At 52.7% G+C, this 23639-nt stretch overlaps 2 protein-coding genes across 5 annotated transcripts in view; one reads left to right on the top strand and one right to left on the bottom strand.

The window, feature by feature from the left end:
* Positions 1-10344, top strand: part of MAP4K1 (mitogen-activated protein kinase kinase kinase kinase 1) — a 30429-nt gene extending 20085 nt beyond the window's left edge. The window contains exons 23-31 of one of the 2 annotated variants that reach the window (XM_055250970.2): positions 89-197; positions 299-357; positions 559-662; positions 1188-1362; positions 1673-1735; positions 1949-2038; positions 2123-2193; positions 4312-4367; positions 10168-10344. In XM_055250970.2, the coding sequence (XP_055106945.1) occupies positions 89-197; positions 299-357; positions 559-662; positions 1188-1362; positions 1673-1735; positions 1949-2038; positions 2123-2193; positions 4312-4367; positions 10168-10237 (797 nt within the window). In that variant the 3' untranslated portion in view covers positions 10238-10344. Of the gene's footprint in view, positions 1-88; positions 198-298; positions 358-558; positions 663-1187; positions 1363-1672; positions 1736-1948; positions 2039-2122; positions 2194-4311; positions 4368-8637; positions 8844-10167 lie in introns of those variants that run through there. The other variant, XM_055250969.2, reaches the window with a different exon arrangement.
* A 76-nt stretch (positions 10345-10420) lies between these two features.
* The window catches only part of RYR1 (ryanodine receptor 1), a 157700-nt gene continuing 144481 nt past the window's right edge, over positions 10421-23639 (bottom strand). For all 3 annotated transcript variants that reach the window (XM_063621117.1, XM_063621118.1, XM_055250597.2), the window contains 9 exons: positions 20743-20873; positions 20587-20647; positions 18507-18653; positions 18131-18265; positions 13155-13311; positions 12278-12342; positions 12089-12189; positions 11697-11748; positions 10421-10660 (listed from right to left, as the gene is read on the bottom strand). In XM_063621117.1, the coding sequence (XP_063477187.1) occupies positions 10565-10660; positions 11697-11748; positions 12089-12189; positions 12278-12342; positions 13155-13311; positions 18131-18265; positions 18507-18653; positions 20587-20647; positions 20743-20873 (945 nt within the window). In that variant the 3' untranslated portion in view covers positions 10421-10564. The remainder of the gene's footprint in view (positions 10661-11696; positions 11749-12088; positions 12190-12277; positions 12343-13154; positions 13312-18130; positions 18266-18506; positions 18654-20586; positions 20648-20742; positions 20874-23639) is intronic.

Raw genomic sequence — 23639 nt, forward strand, 5'->3', positions numbered from 1 at the left:
ATGGGGCTGAGGGAAGGGATGGAGGAAAGGAAGTGGTATATGGGATCCTATAACTTCCTGCTTCCCCCTACATACACACACCCTGCAGGAAAGACCCCCCACCTGTATTCTCATAGCATCCTGGGCCTGCTGGAACGGAAAGAGACCAGAGCAGGAAACCCCATCGCTCACATTAGCCCCCACCGCCTACTGGCAAGGTACCAGCTCCTAATGAATGGCACCACAGAGCCTTATAATTCCTCCCATGCCCCTCTGCCTCCTGCTGTCCTACCCCCCTTCACACCTACCTATTCTCCAGGAAGAACATGGTTTCCACCAAGATCCAGGACACCAAAGGCTGCCGGGCGTGCTGTGTGGGTGAGAGAGAGCTTCACGGGTGTGCAGAGAGTGGGCGGGGCCGGGCCAGAGGAGGGGCTTGAGCTGCATCCACCTGAGAAGGTTACAGAGTTAAGGCAATGTGTCCAGAACCCAGAAGATGGGTGGTAGTGTGGGTCTTGTGGGAGGGTGGCGAGGAGGAAAGAGGGCATTGATCTTGACTCATCCTTGCCCATGCCACAGCGGAGGGTGCGAGCTCTGGGGGCCCGTTCCTGTGCGGGGCATTGGAGACGTCCGTTGTCCTGCTTCAGTGGTACCAGCCCATGAACAAATTCCTGCTCGTCCGGGTAAGGGGCTTGGGAGGGTGCTGGGAACTCTGAGGAGTGAGTGGCTAAGGCCTTGCACTCTTTGCGCTTCTATCAAGAGCTCCATGAAGCCCCACCTCCGTCGAGGCCCCGCCCACTCGCGGTCTGCGCTTGGAGCCTCGCCCTTCTGAAGCCATCCTGATCCTTAAGCACCGCCCCTCACACCTGGGCCTAATTATTCCTCAGGCTCAGTGCTGCCGCTCCCTGGGTGTCCTAGTAGAGTCCATTTAGAGCCTGTCTCTTTGAGTGTCTAAGCAGGTTTTGCTATCTTTGGGGCCCTGCCCGTCTGCCGCCAAGGTGGCATGCCCCCACATGGAAGCCACACCCACTCGGAGGCCACAGCCCCGTTCCCGCAGAGGCACCAGGCCTTATCCCCTGACATTTCTAGACGGCGTCTCCCAAGACTTAGGGCCCTGGTTCGGAAGTCCCAGGCCACCTCCAAGCCACCGCCCCTGAGGCCTGGTCCTGAACCACCCCCTAGCCCGCCCCTCCCTGTGCGGCCCGCAGCAGGTGCTGTTCCCACTGCCGACGCCTCTGTCTGTGTTCGCTCTGCTGACCGGGCCAGGCTCTGAGCTGCCCGCTGTGTGCATCGGCGTGAGCCCCGGGCGACCAGGGAAGTCGGTGCTCTTCCACACGGTGCGCTTTGGCGCGCTCTCTTGCTGGCTGGGCGAGATGAGCACCGGTGAGTGGGGCGGAGTCTTTCTGAGGGCGGGGCTTATCTGATCCGGAGGGGCGGGGCTGGAGGCGGGGCTTCGCTTAGCCTGAGGCACTACCGGACTGAGAAAGGGCTGGAAGGGCGGGGAAGGGAGAATGGCAGGTTTTAGTTAACTGGGGAGATTGATGATGAGGTGGGACCGGGATGGTGGGCGGGGTTTAGCCTACTTGCTTGGGAACTGAGGCGGTGGCTAAAGCACAGGTACTGGCCTTCTGGGGGTGGTGTGGGGAAAGGGGAATGGGGTGGGGTCAGTCCTTAACCCACTCCCCTCAAACAGAGCACAAGGGACCAGTGCAGGTGACCCAGGTAGAGGAGGATATGGTGATGGTGTTGATGGACGGTAAGAACCCTCCTTTCTCCTCTTCCTCCCCACCCCTCCAGCTGCAGTCCCTAGATCTCTGCCTCCGAACTTGTGCTTCTCAGAACCCCCTGAGCCCCTCTGGGCCTTGCCCCTGTCCTACATAGCTTTCACACTGAATTTATGGATTGGTCCCTTAGTAACCCTCTAAGCCTTGCTCACAGTTCTTAAAACCGTCTCTCTATCTCCTTCCAGGCTCTGTGAAGCTGGTGACCCCGGAGGGGTCCCCAGTCCGGGGACTTCGCACGCCTGAGATCCCCATGACCGAAGCGGTGGAGGCCGTGGGTCTGTGCAGGGATGGGAGAGCCCAGGATCAGGGGTGGAGACTCAAGTGATCCCCAAGGGTAACAGGCATTGCTTTCTCCCCAGCTATGGTTGGAGGTCAGCTTCAGGCCTTCTGGAAGCATGGAGTTCAGGTGTGGGCTCTAGGCTCAGATCAGGTAAGCCCCTCCATCCAAACTCAACATCGCTGTCCTCCGGCCTCCGTCATCACATTCATCAGATGGGCTCTGAGAACTCCTGAGTCAGTGTGAAGTCCTGGAGGGGAAACATCTTCCAATTTCAGTTCAGATAGATCCCTTTCTTTGCCCCAGGATTTATTTTTTATTTTATTTTTATTTATTTATTTTTTTAAGACGGAGTTTCGCTCTTGTTGCCCAGGCTGGAGTGCAGTGGTGCGGTCCCGGCTCACTGCAACCTCCACCTCCTGGGTTCAAGTGATTCTCCTGCCTTGGCCTCCCAAGTAGCTGGGATTACAGGCATGCGCCACCACAGCTAGCTAATTTTTGTATTTTCAGTAGAGACAGGGTTTCACCACGTTCATCAGGCTGGATGATCTTGAACTCTTGACCTGGGGTGATTCACCCGCCTTGGCCTCCCAAACTGCTGGGATTACAGCCATGAGCCACCACACCCGGCCTATTTTATAGATAGATAGATAGATAGATAAAATTTATTTATTTTTGGAGATGGATTCTTGCTCTGTCACCCAGGCTGGAGTGTAGTGGCGCCATCTCGGCTTACTGCAGCCTCCACCTCCCAGGTTCAAGGAATTCTCCTGCCTCAGCCTCCTGAGTAGCTGGGACTACAGCCATGCCTGGCTAATTTTTTTTGTATTTTTAGTAGAGACAGGGTTTCACCATGTTGCCCAGGCTAGTCTCGAACTCCTGAGCTCAGCCAATCCGCCTTCCTCGGCCTGGCAAAGTGCTAGGATTACAGGTGTGAGCCACCACTCCTGGCCATTTTTATATATTTTTTGAGACAGAGTCTCGCTCTGTCACCCAGGGAGGAGTGCAGTGGCACGATCCAAGCTCACTGCAACCTCTGCCTCCTGGGTCCAAGTGATTCTCCTGCCTCAGCCTCCTGAGTAGCTGGGATTACAGGTACACTCCATCATGCCCAGGTAATTTTTGTATTTTTAGTAGAGACGGGGTTTCGTCATGTTGGCCAGACTGGTCTCGAACTCCTGACCTCAAGTGATCTGCCCACCTCAGCCTCCGAAAGTGCTGGGAGTACAGGCGTGAGCTACTTCACCCGGACTGTTTGTTTTGGAGATAGGGTCTCTCTCTGTTGTCCAGGCTGGAGTGCAGTGGTGCAACCATAGCTAGCTGTAGCCTTGACTTTCTGGGCTCAAGCAATCCTCCCTCCCCAGCCTCTCAAGTGGCTTGGATTACAGGCGTGAGCCACTGCACCTGGTTGCTCTTGGATTTCTTGAGTCCTAATCTCATCCTGGGCCACTACTGTAGCCTTGGGCTGGCAACTTTGCTTCTCTTTAAGCTTCTGTTCCCCAACTGTAAAATGGGGACCACCATAGAGATTTATGGATAGTTAAGACCAGACGGGTTGGAATTCAGCTGAGTGACCTTAGGCAGATGACTTAACCTTCCTGTGCCTCACTGTCCTCATTTGGAAAATGATGTTTATCTCACAGAATACTGTGTCAGACTTTGCCCTTACACTTTAGTATTTTTATTTATTTATTTATTTTTGCTCACTCAGTTCCCTCCCTCTTGTTGAAACTGAGTCTCGCTCTGTTCCCCAGACTGGAGTGTAGTGGCACAATCTCGGCTCATTGCAACCTCTGCCACCCGGGTTCAAGCGATTCTCCTGCCTCAGCCTCACAAGTAGCTGGGATTACAGGCATGCGCCACCACAGCTGGCTAATTTTTGTATTTTCAGTAGAAATACAAAAATTATCTCAGCTGGAGATCTCGGCTCCGGTGGCATGCCCAGTGGCGCGATCTCAGCTCAATGCAATTTCTGCCTCCTGGGTTCAAGTGATTCTTCTGCCTCAGATCCTGAGTAGCTGGGACTATAGGCGCACACCACCACGCCTAGCTAATTTTTGTATTTTTAGTAGAGACGAGGTTTTGCCATGTTGGCCAGGCTAGTCTCAAACCCCTGACCTCAGGTGATCCACCCACTTTGGCCTCCCAAACTGCTGGGATTATAGGCGTGGGCCACCGTGCCCAGCTCCTTGCTCTCTTTAAGGGAGCCATGTTTGTAGTGACAGTGGAGGTATCTTCCAGGCACTGAGACACACACTTTTTTTTCCCTAGCTGCTACAGGAGCTGAGAGACCCTACGCTCACTTTCCGTCTGCTTGGCTCCCCCAGGTATGTTGTGGGGTGGGGTGCAGAAGGACCTGGGAGGGGGCTTCTGATGTGAAGAGAGCATTCTGAGGTGTCCCCAGCAAGGTATCTCTAGCCTGGACAGTGTCTCACCTGGTCACCCTGCTTCCATCCCTGCTCCTTAGAGTCTGTTCCCTGCACTGCAGCCACGGGGGCATTTTCTTTCTGTTGTGTTTCTCACTGTACTCAAAGGCTGGAGTGCAATGGCACAACCACGGCTCACTGCAGCCTTGACCTCCCAGTCTCAAGTGATCCCCCCACCTCAGCTTCCTGAGTATCTGGAACTACAGGCATGTGCCACCATGCCCAGCAATTCTTTTATTTATTTATTTATTGAAATGGAGTTTTGCTCTTGTTGCCCAGGCTGGAGTGCAATAGCGTGATCTTGGTTCACTGCAACCTCTGCCTCCCAGGTTCAAGCAATTCTCCTGCCTCAGCCTCCCAAGTAGCTGGGATTACAGGCATGTGCCACCACACCCGGCTAATACTATATTTTTTAGTAGAGACGGCATTTCACCATGTTGGCCAGGCTGGTCTCGAACTCCTGACCTCAGGTGACCCACCTGCCTCGGCCTCCCAAAGTGCTGGGGTTACAGGCATGAGCCACTGCACCTAGCCAATTCCTTTATTTTTTAATTTTAATTCTTTTATTTATAATTTTTTAAAATTTATTTTTGACACAGAGTTTCGCTCTGTTGCCCAGGCTGGAGTGCAGTGGCACAATCTCAGCTCACCGCAACCTCTGCCTCCCAGGTTCAAGTGATTTCTCATGCTTCAGCCTCCCAAGTAGCTGGGTTTACAGGCGTGTACCACAACGTTTGGCTATTTTTTTGTATTTTTAGTAGAGACAGGGTTTCACCTTGTTAGCCAGGCTGGTCTCAAACTATTGACCTCAGGTGATCCAGCTGCCTTGGCCTCCCAAAGTGCTGGGATTACAGGAGTGAGCCACTACACCTAGCCTTAATTTTATTTCATTTTTGAGACAAGGTCTCATTCTGTTGCGCAGGCTGAAGTGCAGTGTTACACACACAGCTCACTGCAGTCTTGACCTTCTGAGCTCAAGCGATCCTCCCACCTCAGCCTCCCGAGTAGCTAGGACCACAGGCGTACACCACCACAACTGGCTAATTTTTTTATTTTTTTGTAGAGACAGGGTCTTGCCATGTTGCCCTGGCTGCCCTTGAACTCCTGGCCTCAAGCAGTCTTCCTACCTTGGCCTCCCAAAATGTTAAGATTACTGGCATACGCCACCACACCCAGCTGCATTTTTTTTTTGAGATGGAGTCTTGCTCTGTTGCCCAGGCTGGAATGCAGTGGCGTGATTTCAGCTCACCACAACCTCCACCTACCGGGTTCATGCGATTCTCCTGCCTCAGCCTCCCAAGTAACTAGGATTACAGGCACGTGCCCCTGTGCCCAGCTAATTTTTGTATTTTTAGTAGAGACAGTCTTTCGCCATGTTGTCCAGGCTGCTCTTGAACTCCTGACCTCAGGTGATCTGCCCGCCTCGGCCTCCCAAAGTGCTGGGACTACAGGCATGAGTCACCATGCCCAGCCCTGGCTACATTTTTATTTTAGATTTTTATCTTATTAAAAATTTTTAACTATTAAAAATAACGATTTTAACTATTTTGACATAATTTAAAACTCACACTCCCAGAGAAGTTGCAAAAATAAAACAAAAAAATTCCCTTTTATCCAGATTAACCAAATGTTAATCTTTTTTTTTTTTTTTTTTTTTTTTTGAGACAGAGTCTTTCTCTGTCCCCCAGGCTGGAGTGCAGTGGCGCGATCTCGGCTTACCGCAACCTCCACCTCCTGGGTTCACGCCATTCTCCTGCCTCAGCCTCCCGAGTAGCTGGGACCACAGGCGCCCGCCAACACGCCTGGCTAATTTTTTTGTATTTTTTAGTAGAGACGGGGTTTCACCGTGTTAGCCAGGATGGTCTCGATCTCCTGACCTCGTGATCCACCCGCCTCGGCCTCCCAAAGTGCTGGGATTACAGGCTTGAGCCACCGCGACCGGCCTTTAGATTTTTATCTTATTAAAAATTTTTAACTATTAAAAATAACGATTTTAACTATTTTGACATAATTTAAAACTCACACTCCCAGAGAAGTTGCAAAAATAAAACAAAAAAATTCCCTTTTATCCAGATTAACCAGATGTTAATCTTTTTTTTTTTTTTTTTTTTTTTTTTGAGATGGAGTCTTGCTCTGTGGCCCGGGCTGGAGTGCAGTGGATCTCCACTCACTGCAACCTCTGCCTCCCGGGTTCAGGCAATTCTCCTGTCTCAACCTCCTGAGTAGCTGGGACTACAATTGCACACCACCACGCCCAGCTAATTTTTGTGTTTTTTTGGTAGACATGGGCTTTCATCATGGTGGTTAGGTTGGTCTCAAACTCTTGACCTCAGGTGATCCACCCACCTCTGCCTCCCAAAGTGCTGGGATTACAGGCGTGAGCCACTGCACCTGGCCAGATGTTAATCCTTTTAACCGCATTTGCCTTATTCTTCTCTCTCTCTTTTTTTTCTTTTTTTGAGACAGAGTTTCGCTCTTGTTGCCCAGGCTGGAGTGCAATGGCACAATCTCGGCTCACCACAACCTCCCCCTCCTGGGTTCAAGCACTCCTCCTGCCTCAGCCTCCTGAGTAGCTGGGATTACAGGCATGCGCCACCATGCCCAGCCTCTTTTTTTTTTTTTTTTTTTTTTTTTTTGTATTTTTAGTAGAGATGGGGTTTCACTGTGTTAGCCAGGATGGTCTGGATCTCCTGACCTCGTGATCCGCCCGCCTCGGCCTCCCAAAGTGCTGGGATTACAGGCGTGAGTGACTGCGCCCGGCTTGCCTCTTCTTTTTCTTATGCGCACACAACCACACACACAAGTATATATGTGTGTGTGTGTAATTTTTTAATGAATATTTGGGAATGAATTGCAGGCGTGATGCCCGTTTACCCCTAAAATACTTCAGTGTGTTTCCTGAATCAAAGCAAGGACATAATGTTACAAACCACAGCACAGCTGCCAAAATCAAGAAAACAACACTGAAACATCGCAACCTTCTAATTCATACCCCTACTCAATTTCACCAGTTGGCCAGGTGTGGTGGCTCACACCTGTCATCCCAGCACTTTGGGAGGCTGAAGCCGGCAGATACCTGAGGTCAGGAGTTGGAGATCGGCCTGGCCCACATGGAGAAACCCCACCTCTACTAAAAATACAAAAAGTAGCTGGGTGTGGTGGCACGTACCTGTAATCCCAGCTGGGAGGCTGAGGCATGAGAATCACTTGAATCCGGGAGGTGGAGGTTGCAGTGAGCCGAGATCACGCCACTGCACTCCAGCCTGGGTGACAGAGCGAGACTCTGTCTCAGGAAAAAACAACAACAACAAAAAATTTCACACGTTGTCCTAGTGATGCCCGTGATATTATATATATATATATATATTTTTTTTTTTTTTTTTCTGGTCCAAGATCATAGGTTGCACTTAGGAGTCATGTTTCTTTATTATTTAGCCTGGAACAATTATTTAGACTTTTGTCTTTAATGAGCTTTGACCTTTTTCAAGAGTAAAGGAAAGTTGTTTTCTAGAATGTTCTTTGACTGTGTTTGAGGTTTCCAGGTTCTGCATTTTGGGCAGGAATACCGCAGAAAGATGTCTTTCTCAGTGCATCATTTCAGGAAGTACACGATGCTAGTTTGTCCCGTTACTGGTGATATTAACTTTGATCATTTGGTTAAGGTAGAATCAGCCAGTTCTCTCCACTGTGAAGTTGCTTTTCCACCCGCCACCCCCTGCTTTTTTTTTTTAAAGATAGGGTCTCTGTCACCCCGGCTGGAGTGCAGTGACGCGATAATGGCTCACTGCAACCTCGACCTCCTGGGCTCAATCAATCCTCCCACCTCAACCTCCCGGGTAGCTGGGACGAAAGGCGCATACCACCATACCTGGCTTATTTTCGTATTTTTTGTAGAGACAGGGTTTCGCCATGTTACTCAGCCTGGTCTGGAACTCCTGGACTCAAGAGATTCACCTGTGTAGGCTTCCCAAAGTGCTGGGCTTATAGGCAGGGGCCACCGCACCCAGCCTCTGTTTTTCTTTGTAATAAGTATCTTTTGGGGGAGATTCATTGAGACTAGGTAAATAGTCTGTAAATATGTTGTTTCTCATCAGATTTTCACCCACTAGTTTTATTGTTTTTTGTTTGTTTTTGTTGTTGTTTTGAGTCAGAGTCTCACTCTCTCCCCCAGGCTGGAGTGCAGTGGCACAATCTCGCCTCACTGCAACCTCCTCCCAGGTTCAAGCAATTCTCCTGCCTCAGCCTCCCAAGTAGCTGGGATTACAGGTGTGAGCCAACGCGCCTGGCCTGCCCACTAGTTTTAGAATCAATTGATTTTTCCCTGAATCTATTATTGTTAGGTGGTTACTAACAATAAATGGTGAGTTTCTGATTCTATGTTTCCTTCTGTGTCTTAGTTGGCATTCTACTCTAAAGAAGAGCTGTGTCTTCGCCATTCTTCTTTCTTTATACCAGCATGGTCTCATGGATTTTTATTCTGTGGGTTATAGTCTATTACTGTCATTATTTATTTATTTATTTATTTATGAGACAGAGTCTGCTCTGTCACCCAGGCTGGAGTGCAGTGGCGTGATCTCAGCTCACTGCAACCTCCGCCTTCCAGGTTCAAGCGATCCTCCTGCCTCAACCTCCCAAGTAGCTGGGATTACAGGCATGCACCACCATGCCTGGATAATTTTTGTAGTTTTAGTAGAGATGGGGTTCACCATATTGGCCAGGCTGGTCTTGACCTCCTGACCTCAAATGATCCGCCCGCCTCGGCCTCCCAAAGTGCTGGGATTACAAGCATGAGCCACCATGCCCGGCCTTGTCATTATTTATTTATTTATTTATTTTTTTGAGACAGAGTCTCGCTCCGTCACCCAGACTGGAGTGCAGTGGCGCAGTCTCGGCTCACTGCAAACTCCGCCTCCTGGGTTCACGCCATTCTCCTGCCTCAGCCTCTCCAAGTAGCTGGGACTACAGGCGCCCGCCAACACGCCCGGCTAACTTTTTTGTATTTTTAGTAGAGACGGGGTTTCACCATGGTCTCGATCTCCTGACCTCGTGATCCGCCCGCCTCGGCCTCCCAAAGTGCTGGGATTACAAGCGTGAGCCACCGCGCCCGGCCAGTCATTATTTATTTTGAGGCACAAAGCGTCTCAAATTTAGCCAGTGGGAACCACTTTAAGGAGCCCCTGTGTCCTTTTGTCATGCCAGAAGGGTCATTTTAAAATCCAAATCTGATCGTGTCACTCTCTCCCTGCTTAAAATCCTCCCGTGGCCTCAAGATAAAGACTCAATCCTGGCCACAGCCCACAAGGCCATGACATCTCCAGCCAAGTCCCAGCCTTTCTCCCACCTCGAATCCTTTGCACAGGCTGTTCTCCCCAGCCAGAACACTCTTCCTTGCCCTTTCACCAAGTTCCCTCCTAACCCTCCTTCAGGCTGCACCATCCATTCTCTGGGGAGTCTGGGCTGACCTCCTGGGTTAGGTTTCCCTGCCAGGCATGCCATGCTTTTTTGCACTCACGTAATTCATTGATTCATGCTGACCTCCTTCTCTAGAATGTGAGCTTCCCAAGGGCAGGGACCATGTCTGCCCATTCACTGCTATAGTTCAGCATGGGGCTGGCACAGTCTCTATTAACTACTTTGTGAATTAATGAATCAATGAACATATGAATATATAAATGAAGTGACTTATCTCTTCCTTCCACAGGCCTGTAGTGGTGGAGACACGCCCAGTGGATGATCCTACTGCTCCCAGCAACCTCTACATCCAGGAATGAGTCCCTAGGGGGGTGTCAGGAACTAATCCTTGCATCCCCTCCCCCATAGACACACTAGTGGTCACGGCATGTCCTCATCTCCCAATAAACGTGACTTTAGCCTCTGCTGTCATCTTGTTTTTCTTGGGGGAAACAATTTCTGGATGTCCATTCCTCCACAATTTCAACAGGCCAAATCAGTGATGCTGGGGGGCGTAGCACAGATTTATTTTCCAGTACTAGGTCACTTCTCCTCCAGCTGCCTTAGGGGGAGGGGCTTGGGGACTAAGGGGCTTGCTGTGAGAATAAGGCACTTGAGGTGGGGGTGGAGGGCCAGCTGGGGGTGTGTCAGCTAAGCTGGTCCTCGTACTGCTTGCGGAAACAATCGCCAGCTGGGAAGAAGTCCCAACATCTCTCTTGGTACATCTTCCAGACATAAGACTCCTAGGATTGGGGATAGAAAGAGTTCATTGGTCACATCTTCAAACCCTTGAGACATATATATATATTTTTAGACAGTGTTGCTCTGTTGCCCAGGCTGAAGTGCAGTGGCGACAATCACAGCTCACTGCAGCCTCCTGGCTCAAGCGATTCTCCGCCTCAGTCTCCAGAGTAGCTGGGACTACAGGTGCACACCACCACCCCTGGCTAATTTTTTAATAGAGAAAGGGTCTTGCCGTGTTCCTAGGCTGTCTTGAACGTCCGGTCTCAAGCAATTCTCCCACTGTGGCCTCCTGAAGTGCTAGGATTGCAGGCGTGAGCCAGCACGCCCAGCCCAAACCCATTTTTTTTTTTTTTTTGAGACAGAGTCTCGCTCTGTCGCCCAGGCTAGAGTGCAGTGGCGCAATCTCAGCTCACTGCAAGCTCCGCCTCCCGGGTTCACGCCATTCTCCTGCCTCAGCCTCTCCGAGTAGCTGGGACTACAGGCGCCCGCCACCACGCCCGGCTAATTTTTTGTATTTTTAGTAGAGACGGGGTTTCACCGTGGTCTCCATCTCCTGACCTCGTGATCCGCCCGCCTCGGCCTCCCAAAGTGCTGGGATTACAAGTGTGAGCCACGGCGCCCGGCCCCAAACCCATTTTTTTGAGATGGAGTATCGCTCTGTCACCTAGGCTGGAGTGCAGTGGCATGATCTTGGCTCACTGCAACTTCTGCCTCCTGGGTTCAAGCGATTCTCCCATCTCAGCTTTCCAAGTAGCTGGGATTACAGGCATGCACAACCATGCCCTGCTAATTTTCGTATTTTTAGTAGAGATAGAAGTTCACCATGTTGGCCAGGCTGGTCTTGAACTCCTGGCCTCAAGTAATCCACCCGCCTTGGCCTCCCAAAGTCTTGGGATTACAGGTGTGAGCCACTGTGCCCAGCCCCAGCCCTAACCCTTGATATTGATAGGAGCTTTTTACTGCCACCTACTGACTGGCCTTATGTTAAAGGGCTCCATGTCCTGCCCACTGTCCTCCCATTAACACCCCCCTTACCTGACCCGTGTGTTCTGTCTCATCCTTGTTTATCAGGTACATCAGGAAAAACCTGAGGGTGAGGGGACCACAGGAGACACGTCAGAACCACCCTTAACTTACTTTATTTTATTTTTTATTTATAGTAGAGAGGAAGTCTTGCTACGTTGCCCAAGCTGGTCTCGAACTCCTGGCCTCAAGTAATCCTCCCCACTTGGCCTCCCAAAGTGCTGGGCTTGCAGGTGTGAACCATCTTGTGGGGCCCCACCCTTACCTTCTGATTGGCTGGCAGGGAATCTGCCCACATGGACACTACACCCCCTTTCCTAACTGGCCAAAGCTAAGTACCCCACCCCTGGCTATTGGCAGCCATGCCCCCCACCCTCCTGATTGGCCAGTGTGTCCGTGCTCACATGTAATTGGCCAGGTTGTGCTCCTCCAGCGTGTGAGTCTCGAAGCCATGCGGTGTCGTATCAAAGTAGTCGCTGCCGATTCCGCAGATGAAGCACTTGGTCTGCGAGTGGCAAGAGACATCAGAGTGGAGGCCCAATTGACCCCCTGAATCCCGTAATCCCTCTGGGTCACCCCCTGACATGACCCACCTCCATATCCTCCTTCACTTGCTCTTGTTGGTCTCGGAGCTCACCAAAAGCGTCGATGATCAGACCTGGGGTGGCAGGACGCAAGTCAGTGCCCGACCTCTGACCTGGTTCAGAATCCTCCCTCTCTAGCTACCTACCTCCAGGGCTTGCCCTCCATCCCCCATTTCCCTAATCTCACCCCTAATTTTGCTTCCTAAGAAGATAATATTAGGCCTTTATCGGCCAAGTGCGGTGGCTCACGCCTGTAATCCCACTACTTTGGGAGGCTGAGGCAGGCAGATCATCTGAGGTCAGGAGTTCAAGAGCAGCCTGGCCAACATGGTGAACCCCCCTCGCTACTAAAAATAAAAAAATAAAAAAAGATTAGCTGGGTGTGGTGGCGTGTGCCTGTAGTCCCAGCTACTCGGGAGGCTGAGGCAGGAGAATCGCTTGAATCTGGGAGGTAGAGGTTGCAGTGAGCCAAGATTGCACCACTGAACCACTGAACTCTGGCCCGGGCAACAGAGCGAGACTCCCTCTCAAAAAAAAAAATTATATATATATATATATACACACACACACATATATAAATACATATATATAAATACATATATATAAATAAACATATATATATATCAGGCCTTTATTGAGCACTCATATGAGCCAGACACTGAGCATCTATGAATTGACTTAATCCTCATCACAACAGGTTAGTACCATTGACACCCTCGTTTTGCAGATGGAGAAACTGAGGCCCCAAGAGGCGACTTGCCCAAGGTCTCACAGTAGCGAGAGGTAGAGATGGGGTGTGAATCCAGGCTGACTGGACCCTGGGCCGCATTCTTAGCCATGGAGCCAGCCTGCCTCCGGGCCCTGAGCGCCCACGCCCAGCACTGACCCTGGATGATGGCCAACAGGATGACGATGACGAAGAAGAAGAAGGTGATGTCGAAGACCACCCTGTAGAGCTCGTATTCGTCACCCGCGGGGTCCTCGATCTCGTCCCCAATGCCTCCGCCAGCCCGGACACCCACGTACATGTGAAACAGGTAACACTGAAGGAGAGGGGCACACTGGTCACTCATTCATTCGACATTCACTGAGTACCAGCCAGGGCCCCGGGAAAGGCAGGGCTGAAGACATGGTAACGACTGAGACAGCCCTGGGCCCTGCCCTCAAAGGGCTAACAGATACGGCATCAGACAGGGACCAACAGCCAGAAATGGTCAGGGCTGTGACAGGAAGGGCACGGGCAGGGAGGTGAGGGCCAGGTTGGGTGTGGGGCACAGGCAGAGGGGTCAGGGCCAGGATCAGGGGGCAAAGGCAGAGGGGTGAGGGCCAGGATGGGGGGGGCACAGGCAGAGGGGTCAGGGCTGGGATAGGGGCACACAGGCAGAGGGGTCAGGGCCAGAATAGGGGGGCACAGGCAGAGGGGTCGGGCTGGGATTGGGGGATACAGGCAGAAGGGTCAGGGCCAGGTTGGGTAGGGGGCACAGGCAGAGGGGTCAGGGCCGCAATAGGGGGGCACAGGCAGAGGGGTCAGGGCCGGAATAGGGGGGCACAGGCAGAGGGGTCAGGGCCAGGATCAGGGGGCAAAGGCAGAGGGGTGAGGGCCAGGATGAGGGGGGTCACAGGCAGAGGGGTCAGGGCCAGAATAGGGGGGCACAGGCAGAGGGGTCAGGGCTGGGATTGGGGGATACAGGCAGAAGGGTCAGGGCCAGGTCAGGTAGGGGGCACAGGCAGAGGGGTCAGGGCCGGAATAGGGGGGCACAGGCAGAGGGGTCAGGGCCAGAATAGGGGGGCACAGGCAGAGGGGTCAGGGCCAGGATGGGGGGGCACAGGCAGAGGGGTCAGGGCTGGGATGGGGGGGCACAGGCTGAGGGGTCAGGGCCGGGATAGGGGGCACAGGGAGAGGGGTCAGGGCCGGAATAGGGGGGCACAGGCAGAGGGGTCAGGGCTGGGATGGGGGGCACATGCAGAGGGGTCAGGGCCGGAATAGGGGGGCACAGGCAGAGGGGTCAGGGCCAGGATGGGGGGGGCACAGGCAGAGGGGTCAGGGCTGGGATAGGGGGCACAAGCAGGGAGGTCAGGGCCAGGATAGGGGGTACACAGGCAGAGGAGTCAGGGCCGGGATAGGGGGGCACAGGCAGAGGGGTCAGGGCCGGGATAGGGGGGCACAGGCAGAGGGGTCAGGGCCGGGATAGGGGGGCACAGGCAGAGGGGTCAGGGCTGGGATGCGGGGGTACAGGCAGAAGGGTCAGGGCCAGGTTGGGTGGGGGGCACAGGCAGAGGGGTCAGGGCCAGGATGGAGGATACAGGCCGAGAGGTTAGGGCCAGGATAGGGGTCACAGGCAGAAGGGTCAGGGCCGGGATGGATGGGGGGCACAGATGGAGGGATGAGGGCCGGGATAGGTGGGGGGCACAGGCGGAGGGGTCAGGGCCAGGATAGGGGGGCACAGGCAGAGGGGTGAGAACGAGGATGGGAGGGCACAGGCAGTGGGGTGAGGGCTGGGATGGGAGGGCACAGGAAGAGGGGTGAGGGCCGGGATGGGAGGGCACAGGAAGAGGGGTCTGGGCTGGGGTGGGGGGACACAGGCAGAGGGTCGAGGCTGGGGTGGGGAGGCACAGTGTGACCAGGGATGAGCTGGGGGAAGCACTGGAAGCTTTAACAGCCCACTGGAGGCATCTGATCCAGCTGAGGTGATCAGGTGAGGCTTCCTGGAAGAGGAGGCAGGTGTGAGCTGAAACCTAAAGGAGGCGTTAGGTGGAGGGGTGGTGGGAGAGAGTGTTCCCGGCAGAGAAAGCCACATGCTGCCTCACCACCGTGAGGAAAGAATACATCTCGCTGCTGTGAGGAACTGAAAATGGTTGGGTGAGGCTGGAAAATAGAGCTCCTGTGCAGGAGAGCAGGGAGAGAGATGAGGCAGGGCCTGGGCACGTGGCTCTGTAGGCCCTGGCCCAGCCCACGGTCAAGAGGCTTCCTGTAGGACATGGCATTTAAGTGGAAAGGTGAGGTATCAAGCGAATGGGCTGTGTGTGTATGTTGGGCCTGGGGTAGGGGACAGAGAGAACATCAGGTGCAAAGGGCTTGAGCTGGGAGGAAACACGCAGTCCTAGGGGAACTGAAAGAGGACCAGGCGGCTAGAAAGCAAAAAGCAAGAGGGTTTGCGGTTAGACCCAGGCAGGGCCAGCTCTTCCCAGGCTTTGTAAGCCATGGCAGGGTGATTCGACTTTATCTACAGCGGGCTGGGGAGCCACAAGAAGGGTCTGAGTGGGGGTGGGGTAGGAGCATGGTCTACCTGGCATTTGGGAACAACTTTACACTTGGTTTTTTTTTTTTTTTTGAGACAGAGTCTTGCTCTGTTGCCCAGGCTGGAGTGCAGTGGTGCAATCTTGGCTCACTGCGACCTCCACCTCTGAGTTCAAGAGATTATCCTGCCTCAGCCTCCTGAGTAGTTGGGATTACAGGTGCGTGCCACCCCACCCAGCTAATTTTTGTACTTTTTTTTTTTTTTTGAGACGGATTTTTGCTCTTGTTGCCCAGCCTGGAGTGCAATGGCACGATCTCGGCTCACTGCAACCTCCGCCTCCGGGGTTCAAGAGATTCTCCTGCCTCGGCCTCCCAAGTAGCTGGGATCATAGGCACACACCACCACATCCTGCTAATTTTTGTATTTTTAGTGGAGACGGAGTTTCATCATGTTGGCCAGACTGATCTCAAACTCTTGACCTCAGATGATCCACCTGCCTTGGCCTCCCAAAGTGCTGGGATTAAAAGCGTGAGCCACAGCGCCCGGCATACACTTGTTCTTTTTGTGTCCCCAGGATGTGAGAGAACAGTCAGCCTAGAGTAAAAACTAAGATAAGTGACTATAATGAGAACAAGGCTGTGGGCAGCGAGGCCGTGTCTGGAAGAGCCTCAGATGTCAGGTTGAGGAGCTGGACTTTGTCCTGAGAGCAGGGAGGAACCCAGGGAGCCAGATTGCAGGACATCTTTGGAGATAAACCCCAGAAATGATTCTTTTAATTGTGGCCTGTGTCTCCAGTAAGTTCACATCAATTTGAGTTATGATCACCATTATTAGAATAGAAGAGAAAATATAAATATGCACTGAACGCTGGGTATACCTTGGGTGAAACTTTTTTTTAAACTTGAGACAGAGTCTCAATCTGTTACCCAGGCTTGAGTGCAGTGGCGCAATCATAGCGCACTGCAACCCCAAACTCCTAAGCTCAAGCAATCCTCTTGCCTCAGCCTTCCAAAGTGTTGGGATTACAGGCATGAGTCACTGCGCCCGGCCTGGGCGAAACTTTTAACTGTGGATAATGATGATAGAAGCTAACATCTATATAATCCTGAGGATGTGCCAGGTACTAGTCTAAGTCTTTTTTTTTGAGATGGAGTTTCACTCTTGTTGCCCAGGCTGGAGTGCAGTGGCACAATCTCGGCTCATGGCAGCCTCCACCTCCCGGGTTCAAGTGATTCTCCTGTCTCAGCTTCCCGAGTAGCTGGGATTACAGGCATGTGCCACCATGCCCGGCTAATTTTGTATTTTTAGTAGAGATGGGGTTTCTCCATGTTGGTCAGGCCGGTCTCGAACTCCCAACCTCAGGTGATCCGCCCGCCTCGGCCCCCCAAAGTGCTGGGATTACAGGCGCGAGTCACTGTGCAAGGCACTGGTCTAAGTATTTTAAGTCTTCGATAGCCAGGGAGCACCTATTAGTCCTAAAAGGAACTACTATTACGCACTCATTTTACAGGTGAGGCCCCCAGGGCATAGGCAGGAGGTCGAGTAGCCTGCCCAAAATTCACACGGCTCATAAGCAGCAGGGGCGCGCTCCCTGAGTGCCTTTCCAATAATAACAGTTTGAAAAGCTCAAATGAGGCTGGGTGTGGTTGCCCACGTCTGTAATCCCAGCACTTTGGGAGGCCGAGGTGGGCAGATCACGAGGGCACAGGCAGAGATGGAGACCATCCTGGCCAACAAGGTGAAACTCTGTCTCTACTAAAAATACAAAAATTATCTGGGTGTGGTGGCACGCACCTGTAGTCCCAGCTACTTGGGAGGCTGAGGCAGAAGAATCACTTGAACCCGGGAGGTGGAGCTTGCAGTGAGCCGAGATTGCACCACTGCACTCCAGCCTGGCGACACAGTGAGACTCCATCTCAAAAAAAAAAAAAATAACGTGCCTGGCATGCATCAGCTCACCAAACTGTAGGTACTATTTTCAGTTTTTAGAGACAGGGTCTCCCTCTGTCTACCAGGATGGAGTGTAGTGGCCCGTTCGTAGCTCACTGAAGCCTCCAACTGCTGGGCCCAAGTGATCCTCTTGCCTTAGCCTCCAGGCACACAACACCCAGCTAATGTTTAAATTTTTTTTTTTTTTTTTGAGATGGAGTCTCGCTCTGTCGCCCAGGCTGGAGTGCAGTGGCGCGATCTCGGCTCACTGCAAGCTCCGCCTCCCAGGTTCACGCCATTCTCCTGCCTCAGCCTCCTGAGCAGCTGGGACTACAGGCGCCTGCCACCACGCCCGGCTAATTTTTTGTATTTTTAGTAGAGACGGGGTTTCACTGTGTTAGCCAGGATGGTCTCAATCTCCTGACCTCGTGATCCACCCGCCTCGGCCTCCCAAAGTGCTGGGATTACAGGGGTGAGCCACTGCGCCCGGCCAAATTTTTTTTATAGAGAGGATTTTTGCCTTGTTGCCCAGGCTGGTTTCCAACTCCTGGACTCAAGTAATCCTCCCCCCTTGGCCTCCCAACGCACTGGGATTGCAGGCTGGAGGCACCATGCCCGGCCTGGAGGTACCATTATTAACTCCTTCAACAGATGCGAGAAGGAAGGGTCCTAGAGTGCTGGGGGAGGGGCTCACCGTCATCATGTCATCACACTTCATGTCAGGTTCATCCTCATCCTCGCTCTTGTTGTAGAACTTGCGGAAGAAGTTGAAGGCCACCACGGTGTACAAGTAGACGACCACCGCCAGAAGGCCCACGGTCATCACCAGCTGGGGGCAGGACGGGGCCAGGTCAGCTCTGCCCTGGGCTTGCCCTCCCCCCGCCCTGCCCATTCTGGGTCCTGGCCCTGGTTCAGTCCCTGTGGCTCTACCTTGCAGCCCCACACACCCCTGGCTCAGCCCACCTGGCCTTGCCCCTCCTCAGCCCAGCTGCCTGGCCCTCACCCCTTCACCACCCACTGCCACGCTGGTCCCTGCTGGCCCACACCCCACAGCCAGGTCCTCCCCACACCTGTTTCCCATTGTGGGTGACGGAGGAGAGGATGGTGCGCAGCGTCTTGACCCCCATGGCGATGTCCAGGAGATGGGCAGCAAAGAAGAAGTTGTTGTAGTGTCCCAAGAGGGACATCACCATATACCAGCCCAGGTACAGGAAGGACTGTGGGCACACAGGGCCAGGGGTCAGGGGGAAGGCAGGGACACACGAGGAGCACTCTGGAGGGTAGGGGCCACTTGGGAGAGTCAGCTGTGCCCTGGGGGTCGGGTGCCATCTCCGTTTGGGGAATACATGGAGGATCGGGGCATTCTGGGTGAGAAAGCGTCCTGCAGGCAGATGAGAGCGCCCTGCAGAAGGAATAATCTGGGAATCTAAGGGCACACTGAGGGACCAAAGGATGCTCTGGGCCGGGTGTGGTGGCTCATGCCTGTAATCCCAGAACTTTGGGGAGCTGAGGCAGGAGGATCACTTGAGGTCAGGAGTTCAAGACCAGTCTGGGCAACATAGCAAGACTCCACCGTCTCTTCCTCTGTCTTTTTTTTTTTTTTTTTTTTTTGAGATGGAGTTTCACTCGTCACCCAGGCTGGAGTGCAGTGGTGCAATCTCAGCTCACTGCAACCTCCACCTCCCGGGTTCATGCGATTCTCCTGCCTTAGCCTCCAAAGTAGCTGGGACCACAGGCGTGGGTCACCACACCCAGCTAATTTTTGTATTTTTAGTAGAGATGGGGTTTCACCATGATGGCCAGGCTGGTCTCGAACTCCTGGCCTCAAGTTATCCACCCACCTCGGCCTCCCAACCCAAAATGCTGAGATTACAGGCCTGAGCCACTGCACCTGGCCACTCTCTGTATTTTGTTAGAGACAGGGTCTTGCTCTGTTATCCAGGCTGAAGTGAAGTGGTGCACATGCAGCTCACTGAAACCTCTGCTTCCTGGGCTCAAGCCATCCTCCCACCGCAGCTTGTTGAGTGGCTGGGACTACAGGTGTGCACCACCACGCCTGGCTAATTTTTGTATTTTTTGTAGAGACAGGGTTTCACTGTCTCTACAAAAGTTGCCCAAGCTGGTCTTAAACGTTTGAGTTCAAGCAGTCCTCTGCCTCCACCTCCCAAAGTGCTGGGATTACAGGCCTGAGCCACTGTGCCTGGCTGCCTGGCTAATTTTTTGTTTTCTTTTTATTTTATTTTATTTTTTTTTGAGATGGATTCTCATTCTGTCGCCCAGGCTGGAGTGCAGTGGTGCGATCTTGGCTCACTGCAGCCTCCACCTCCTGGATTCAAGCCATTCTCCTGCCTCAGCCTCCTGAGTAGCTGGGATTACAGGCACCTGCTGCCATGCCCAGTGCCAGGTTTGTCTTGTTTTGTTTGTTTTTGTTTTTTGAGACGGAGTCTCGCTGTTGCCCAGGCTGGAGTGCAGTGGCGCGATCTTGGCTCACTGCTGGCTCTGCCCCCTGGGGTTCATGCCATTCTCCTGCCTCAGCCTCCCGCGTAGCTGGGACTGCAGGCACCCGCCACCTCGCCCGGCTAATTTTTTGTATTTTTAGTAGAAACGGGGTTTCACCATGTTAGCCAGGATGGTCTTGATCTCCTGACCTTGTGATCCGCCCACCTCGGCCTCCCAAAGTGCTAGGATTACAGGCGTGAGCCACCGCGCCCGGCCGCCAGGTTTGTCATGAACTCCTAACCTCAAGTGATCTGCCTGCCTCGGCCTCCCAAAGTGCTGGGACTACAGGCGTGAGCCACCACGCCCAGCCCCAGCTAATTTTTAAATTTTCTGTAGAGAGAGGATCTCACTACGTTGCCCAGGCTGGTCTCAAACTCTGGGCTCCAGTGATCCACCAGCCTTGGCCTCTCAAAGTGTTGGGAGTACAGGCGTGAGCCACCACACCCAATCCCAGCTATTTAAAAAAAAAATGGTAATAATAATAAGATGTCTGGGGGGATAAGCAGCCTTGTGTGGATAAGAAGATACCCTAGGGTCACAGCCACTCAGGGTCCCAGGAGTCATTCTCTGGTCAGGAACACCCGACGTTGGGAACCCTCCTAATGCCCCAACCCTGCAGAGTCCCTCCCCAATCTGCGGGCCCCTGCTCACGTTGTCTGTGAAGATGACCCCGAACTTCCAGATCTGGTACTTGACATCGATGGACATGAGCCTGTGGGGGCAGGGGTGAGAGGAGATGCTTGAGTGTCAGACCCCAGTCACTTCCCCTGCGTGCCCCAGGCCTGTGCAGGGGTGTCCTGGGCTCACCAGGTCAGCAGCCCTGGCGGCGGGTCGGGCTTGCGCTCATTGTGGGCGGTGATCTCTAGTGTGGCCAGGTCCATGCCCAGTAGCTCAGCAATCCGCTCCCGCCCGTAGATGTCCCCATGTTTATCCAGGACCTGCACAAGAGAGTGTCAGGCTGTGTAGACACAGCTGGAGTGCGGGTGTGTGTCGTGGCCTGCAAGGGGGTTCTGGGGACACTCCATACTCTGAATGAGAAATGGGAGGTGCATTTTTTTTTTTTTTTTGAGACAGAGTCTCCCTCTGTCGCCCAGGCTGGAGTATAGTGGCGCCATCTCTGCTCACTGCAACCTGTGCCTCCTGGGTTCAAGCGATTCTCCTGCCTCAGCCACCTGAGTAGCTGGGATTACAGGCATGTGCCACCATGCCCAGCTAATTTTGTATTTTTAGTAGGGACAGGGTTTCTCCGTGTTGGTCAGGCTGGTCTCGAACTCCCAACCTCAGGTGATCCGCCTGCCTCGGCCACCCAAAGTGCTGGGATTACAGGTGTGAGGCACCATGGCTGGCCGGGGGTGGGTGCATTTTTTTCTGGGAAGAAGGTGCCACAGCTTTCTTCAGATCCTCAGGGGTAGGATCCAAAAGCAATAAAGGTCCAGCTAATTCATTAGCCAAATTAATTGAAATAATTTATTACTTTTAGGTAGGAAGGCCAGGAATCCTATATAATTGGGCCCCTGTCACCTATAAACTTATCTCCTCCCTGTCACCCCTTCAACCACACTGGCCTCCTCACAGTTCTGCAAATGCACCAGGCACATTCCTGCCTCAGGGCCTTTGCACTGCCCGTTTCCCCAGTCTAGGACACCTCCCTCACATTTCCACTGGCTTATTTCCTCACCTCCCTATTCATGAGTATGACCTTTTCTGGGCTCCTGATATACAACAGCAACCTCTCCTGGCGAACACACGCACCCTCCCCACCCCTCTTCACTGCCTTATTTATTTGAGATGGGGTCTCACTGTATCGCCCAAGCTGATCTTGAACTCCTGGACTCCAGTGATCCTCCCCAGTGGCTAGAACTATAGGCATGAGCCACCACACTCGGCTACCACTTTTTTTCTTTTTTCTTTTTTTTTTTTTTTTTTGAGACGGAGTCTCACTCTGTCGCCCAGGCTGGAGTGCAGTGGCACGATCTCAGCTCACTGCAACCTCCGCCTCCCGGGTTCAAGCAATTCTCCCACCTCGGCCACCCGAGTAGCTGGGATTACAGGTGCCCGCCACCACACCTGGCTAATTTTTTATATTTTAAGTAGAGACGGGGTCTCACCATGTTGGCCAGGCTGGTCTCAAGCTCCTAACCTCAAGTGATCTGCCCGCCTTGGCCTCCCAAAGTGCTGGGATTACAGGCATGAGCCACCGCGCCCAGCCCACTTCGTTTTTTTCTACAGCATTTATCACCACTGACATACTGTACTTGTGTTCATCATCTATCTTTCCAACTTGAACATCAGAATCACTGTTTTGTTTACCACGGGATCCCAGGTTTCTGAAACTGTTCCTGGCACATAATAGGCGCTCTGTAAATATGAGTGAACGAATTATAGTAACAGCCAACATATCTAGTGTTTTCCTATATGCCAGATACTGCTCATGTAGTATATAATACAACAACCCTGTAGGGTTGGCCGTATTATTACCCCATTTTGAGTATGAGGTACAGAAAGGTCAATAAGCCAGAAGTAGAAAAGCAGGCAATCGGCTGGGCGCGGTGGCTCGTGCCTGTAATCCCAGAACTTTTGGAGGCCGAGGCGGGTGGATCACCTGAGGTCAGGAGTTGGAGATCAGCCTGGCCCACATGGCAAAACCCCGTCTCTACTAAAAATACAAAAATTAGCCGGGCGTGGTGGTGGGTGCCTGTAATCCCAGCTACTTGGGAGGCTGAGGCAGGAGAATCACTTGAACCCAGGAGGTGGAGGTTGCAGTGAGCTGAGATTGTGCCACTGCACTCCAGCCTGGGTAACAGAGCGAGACTCTGTTTCAAAGAAAAAAAAAAAAAGAAAAGCAGGCAATCTGGTTCCAGAGTGTGTGTGCTTAAGACATATTGCTAACTTCCTCTCTTTCAACTAGTATTTCTCTATTTTTTTGAGATGGAGTCTCGCTCTGTCACCCAGGCTGGAGTGCAATGGCGCGATCTCGGCTCACTGCAGCCTCTGCCACCCGGGTTCAAGTGATTCTCCTGCCTCAGCCTCTCAAGTAGCTGGGATTACAGGCGCCCACCACCACGCCCGGCTAATTTTTGTATTTTTAGTAGAGATGCAGTTTTGCCATGTTGTCCAGACTGGTCTCAAACTCCTGACCTCAAGTGATCTGCCCACCTCGGCCTCCCAAAGTGCTGGGATTACAGGCGTGAGCCACCACGCCCGGCCTCAACCAGTATTTCTTGAGTATTCACTCTGTGCCAGGCACTATGCTATGCTTTTTTATTTTTTTTATTTTTTGTTATTATTATTTTGTTTGAGATGAGGTCTCATTCTCTTACCCAGGCTGTAGTGCAGTGGCGCAATCTTGGCTCACTGCAACCTCTGCCTCCTAGGTTAAGCGATCCTCCCACCTCAGCCTCCTGAGTATCTGGGACTACAGGCATGCGGCACCACATTAATTTTTTGTATTTTTGGTAGAGATGGCAGTTTGCCATGTTGCCCAGGCTGCTGTGAAACTCCTGAGCTCAAGTGTTACGTCCATCTCAGCCTCCCAAAGTTCTGGGATTACAGGCGTGAGCCACCGCGCTCAGCCTTGATGCTCTGCTCTTTCCATGTGCCCATTCAAGAAAGGGAAGCAAGTTTACTATGCCCACCTCCTCATGAGGAAACTGAGGTGCTACTCAGAGAGGTAAAAAAACCTCTTGCCCAAGGTCACACACCAA

The sequence above is a fragment of the Symphalangus syndactylus genome, chromosome 17 (assembly GCF_028878055.3).
Source record: "Symphalangus syndactylus isolate Jambi chromosome 17, NHGRI_mSymSyn1-v2.1_pri, whole genome shotgun sequence".
NCBI lineage: Eukaryota > Metazoa > Chordata > Mammalia > Primates > Hylobatidae > Symphalangus > Symphalangus syndactylus.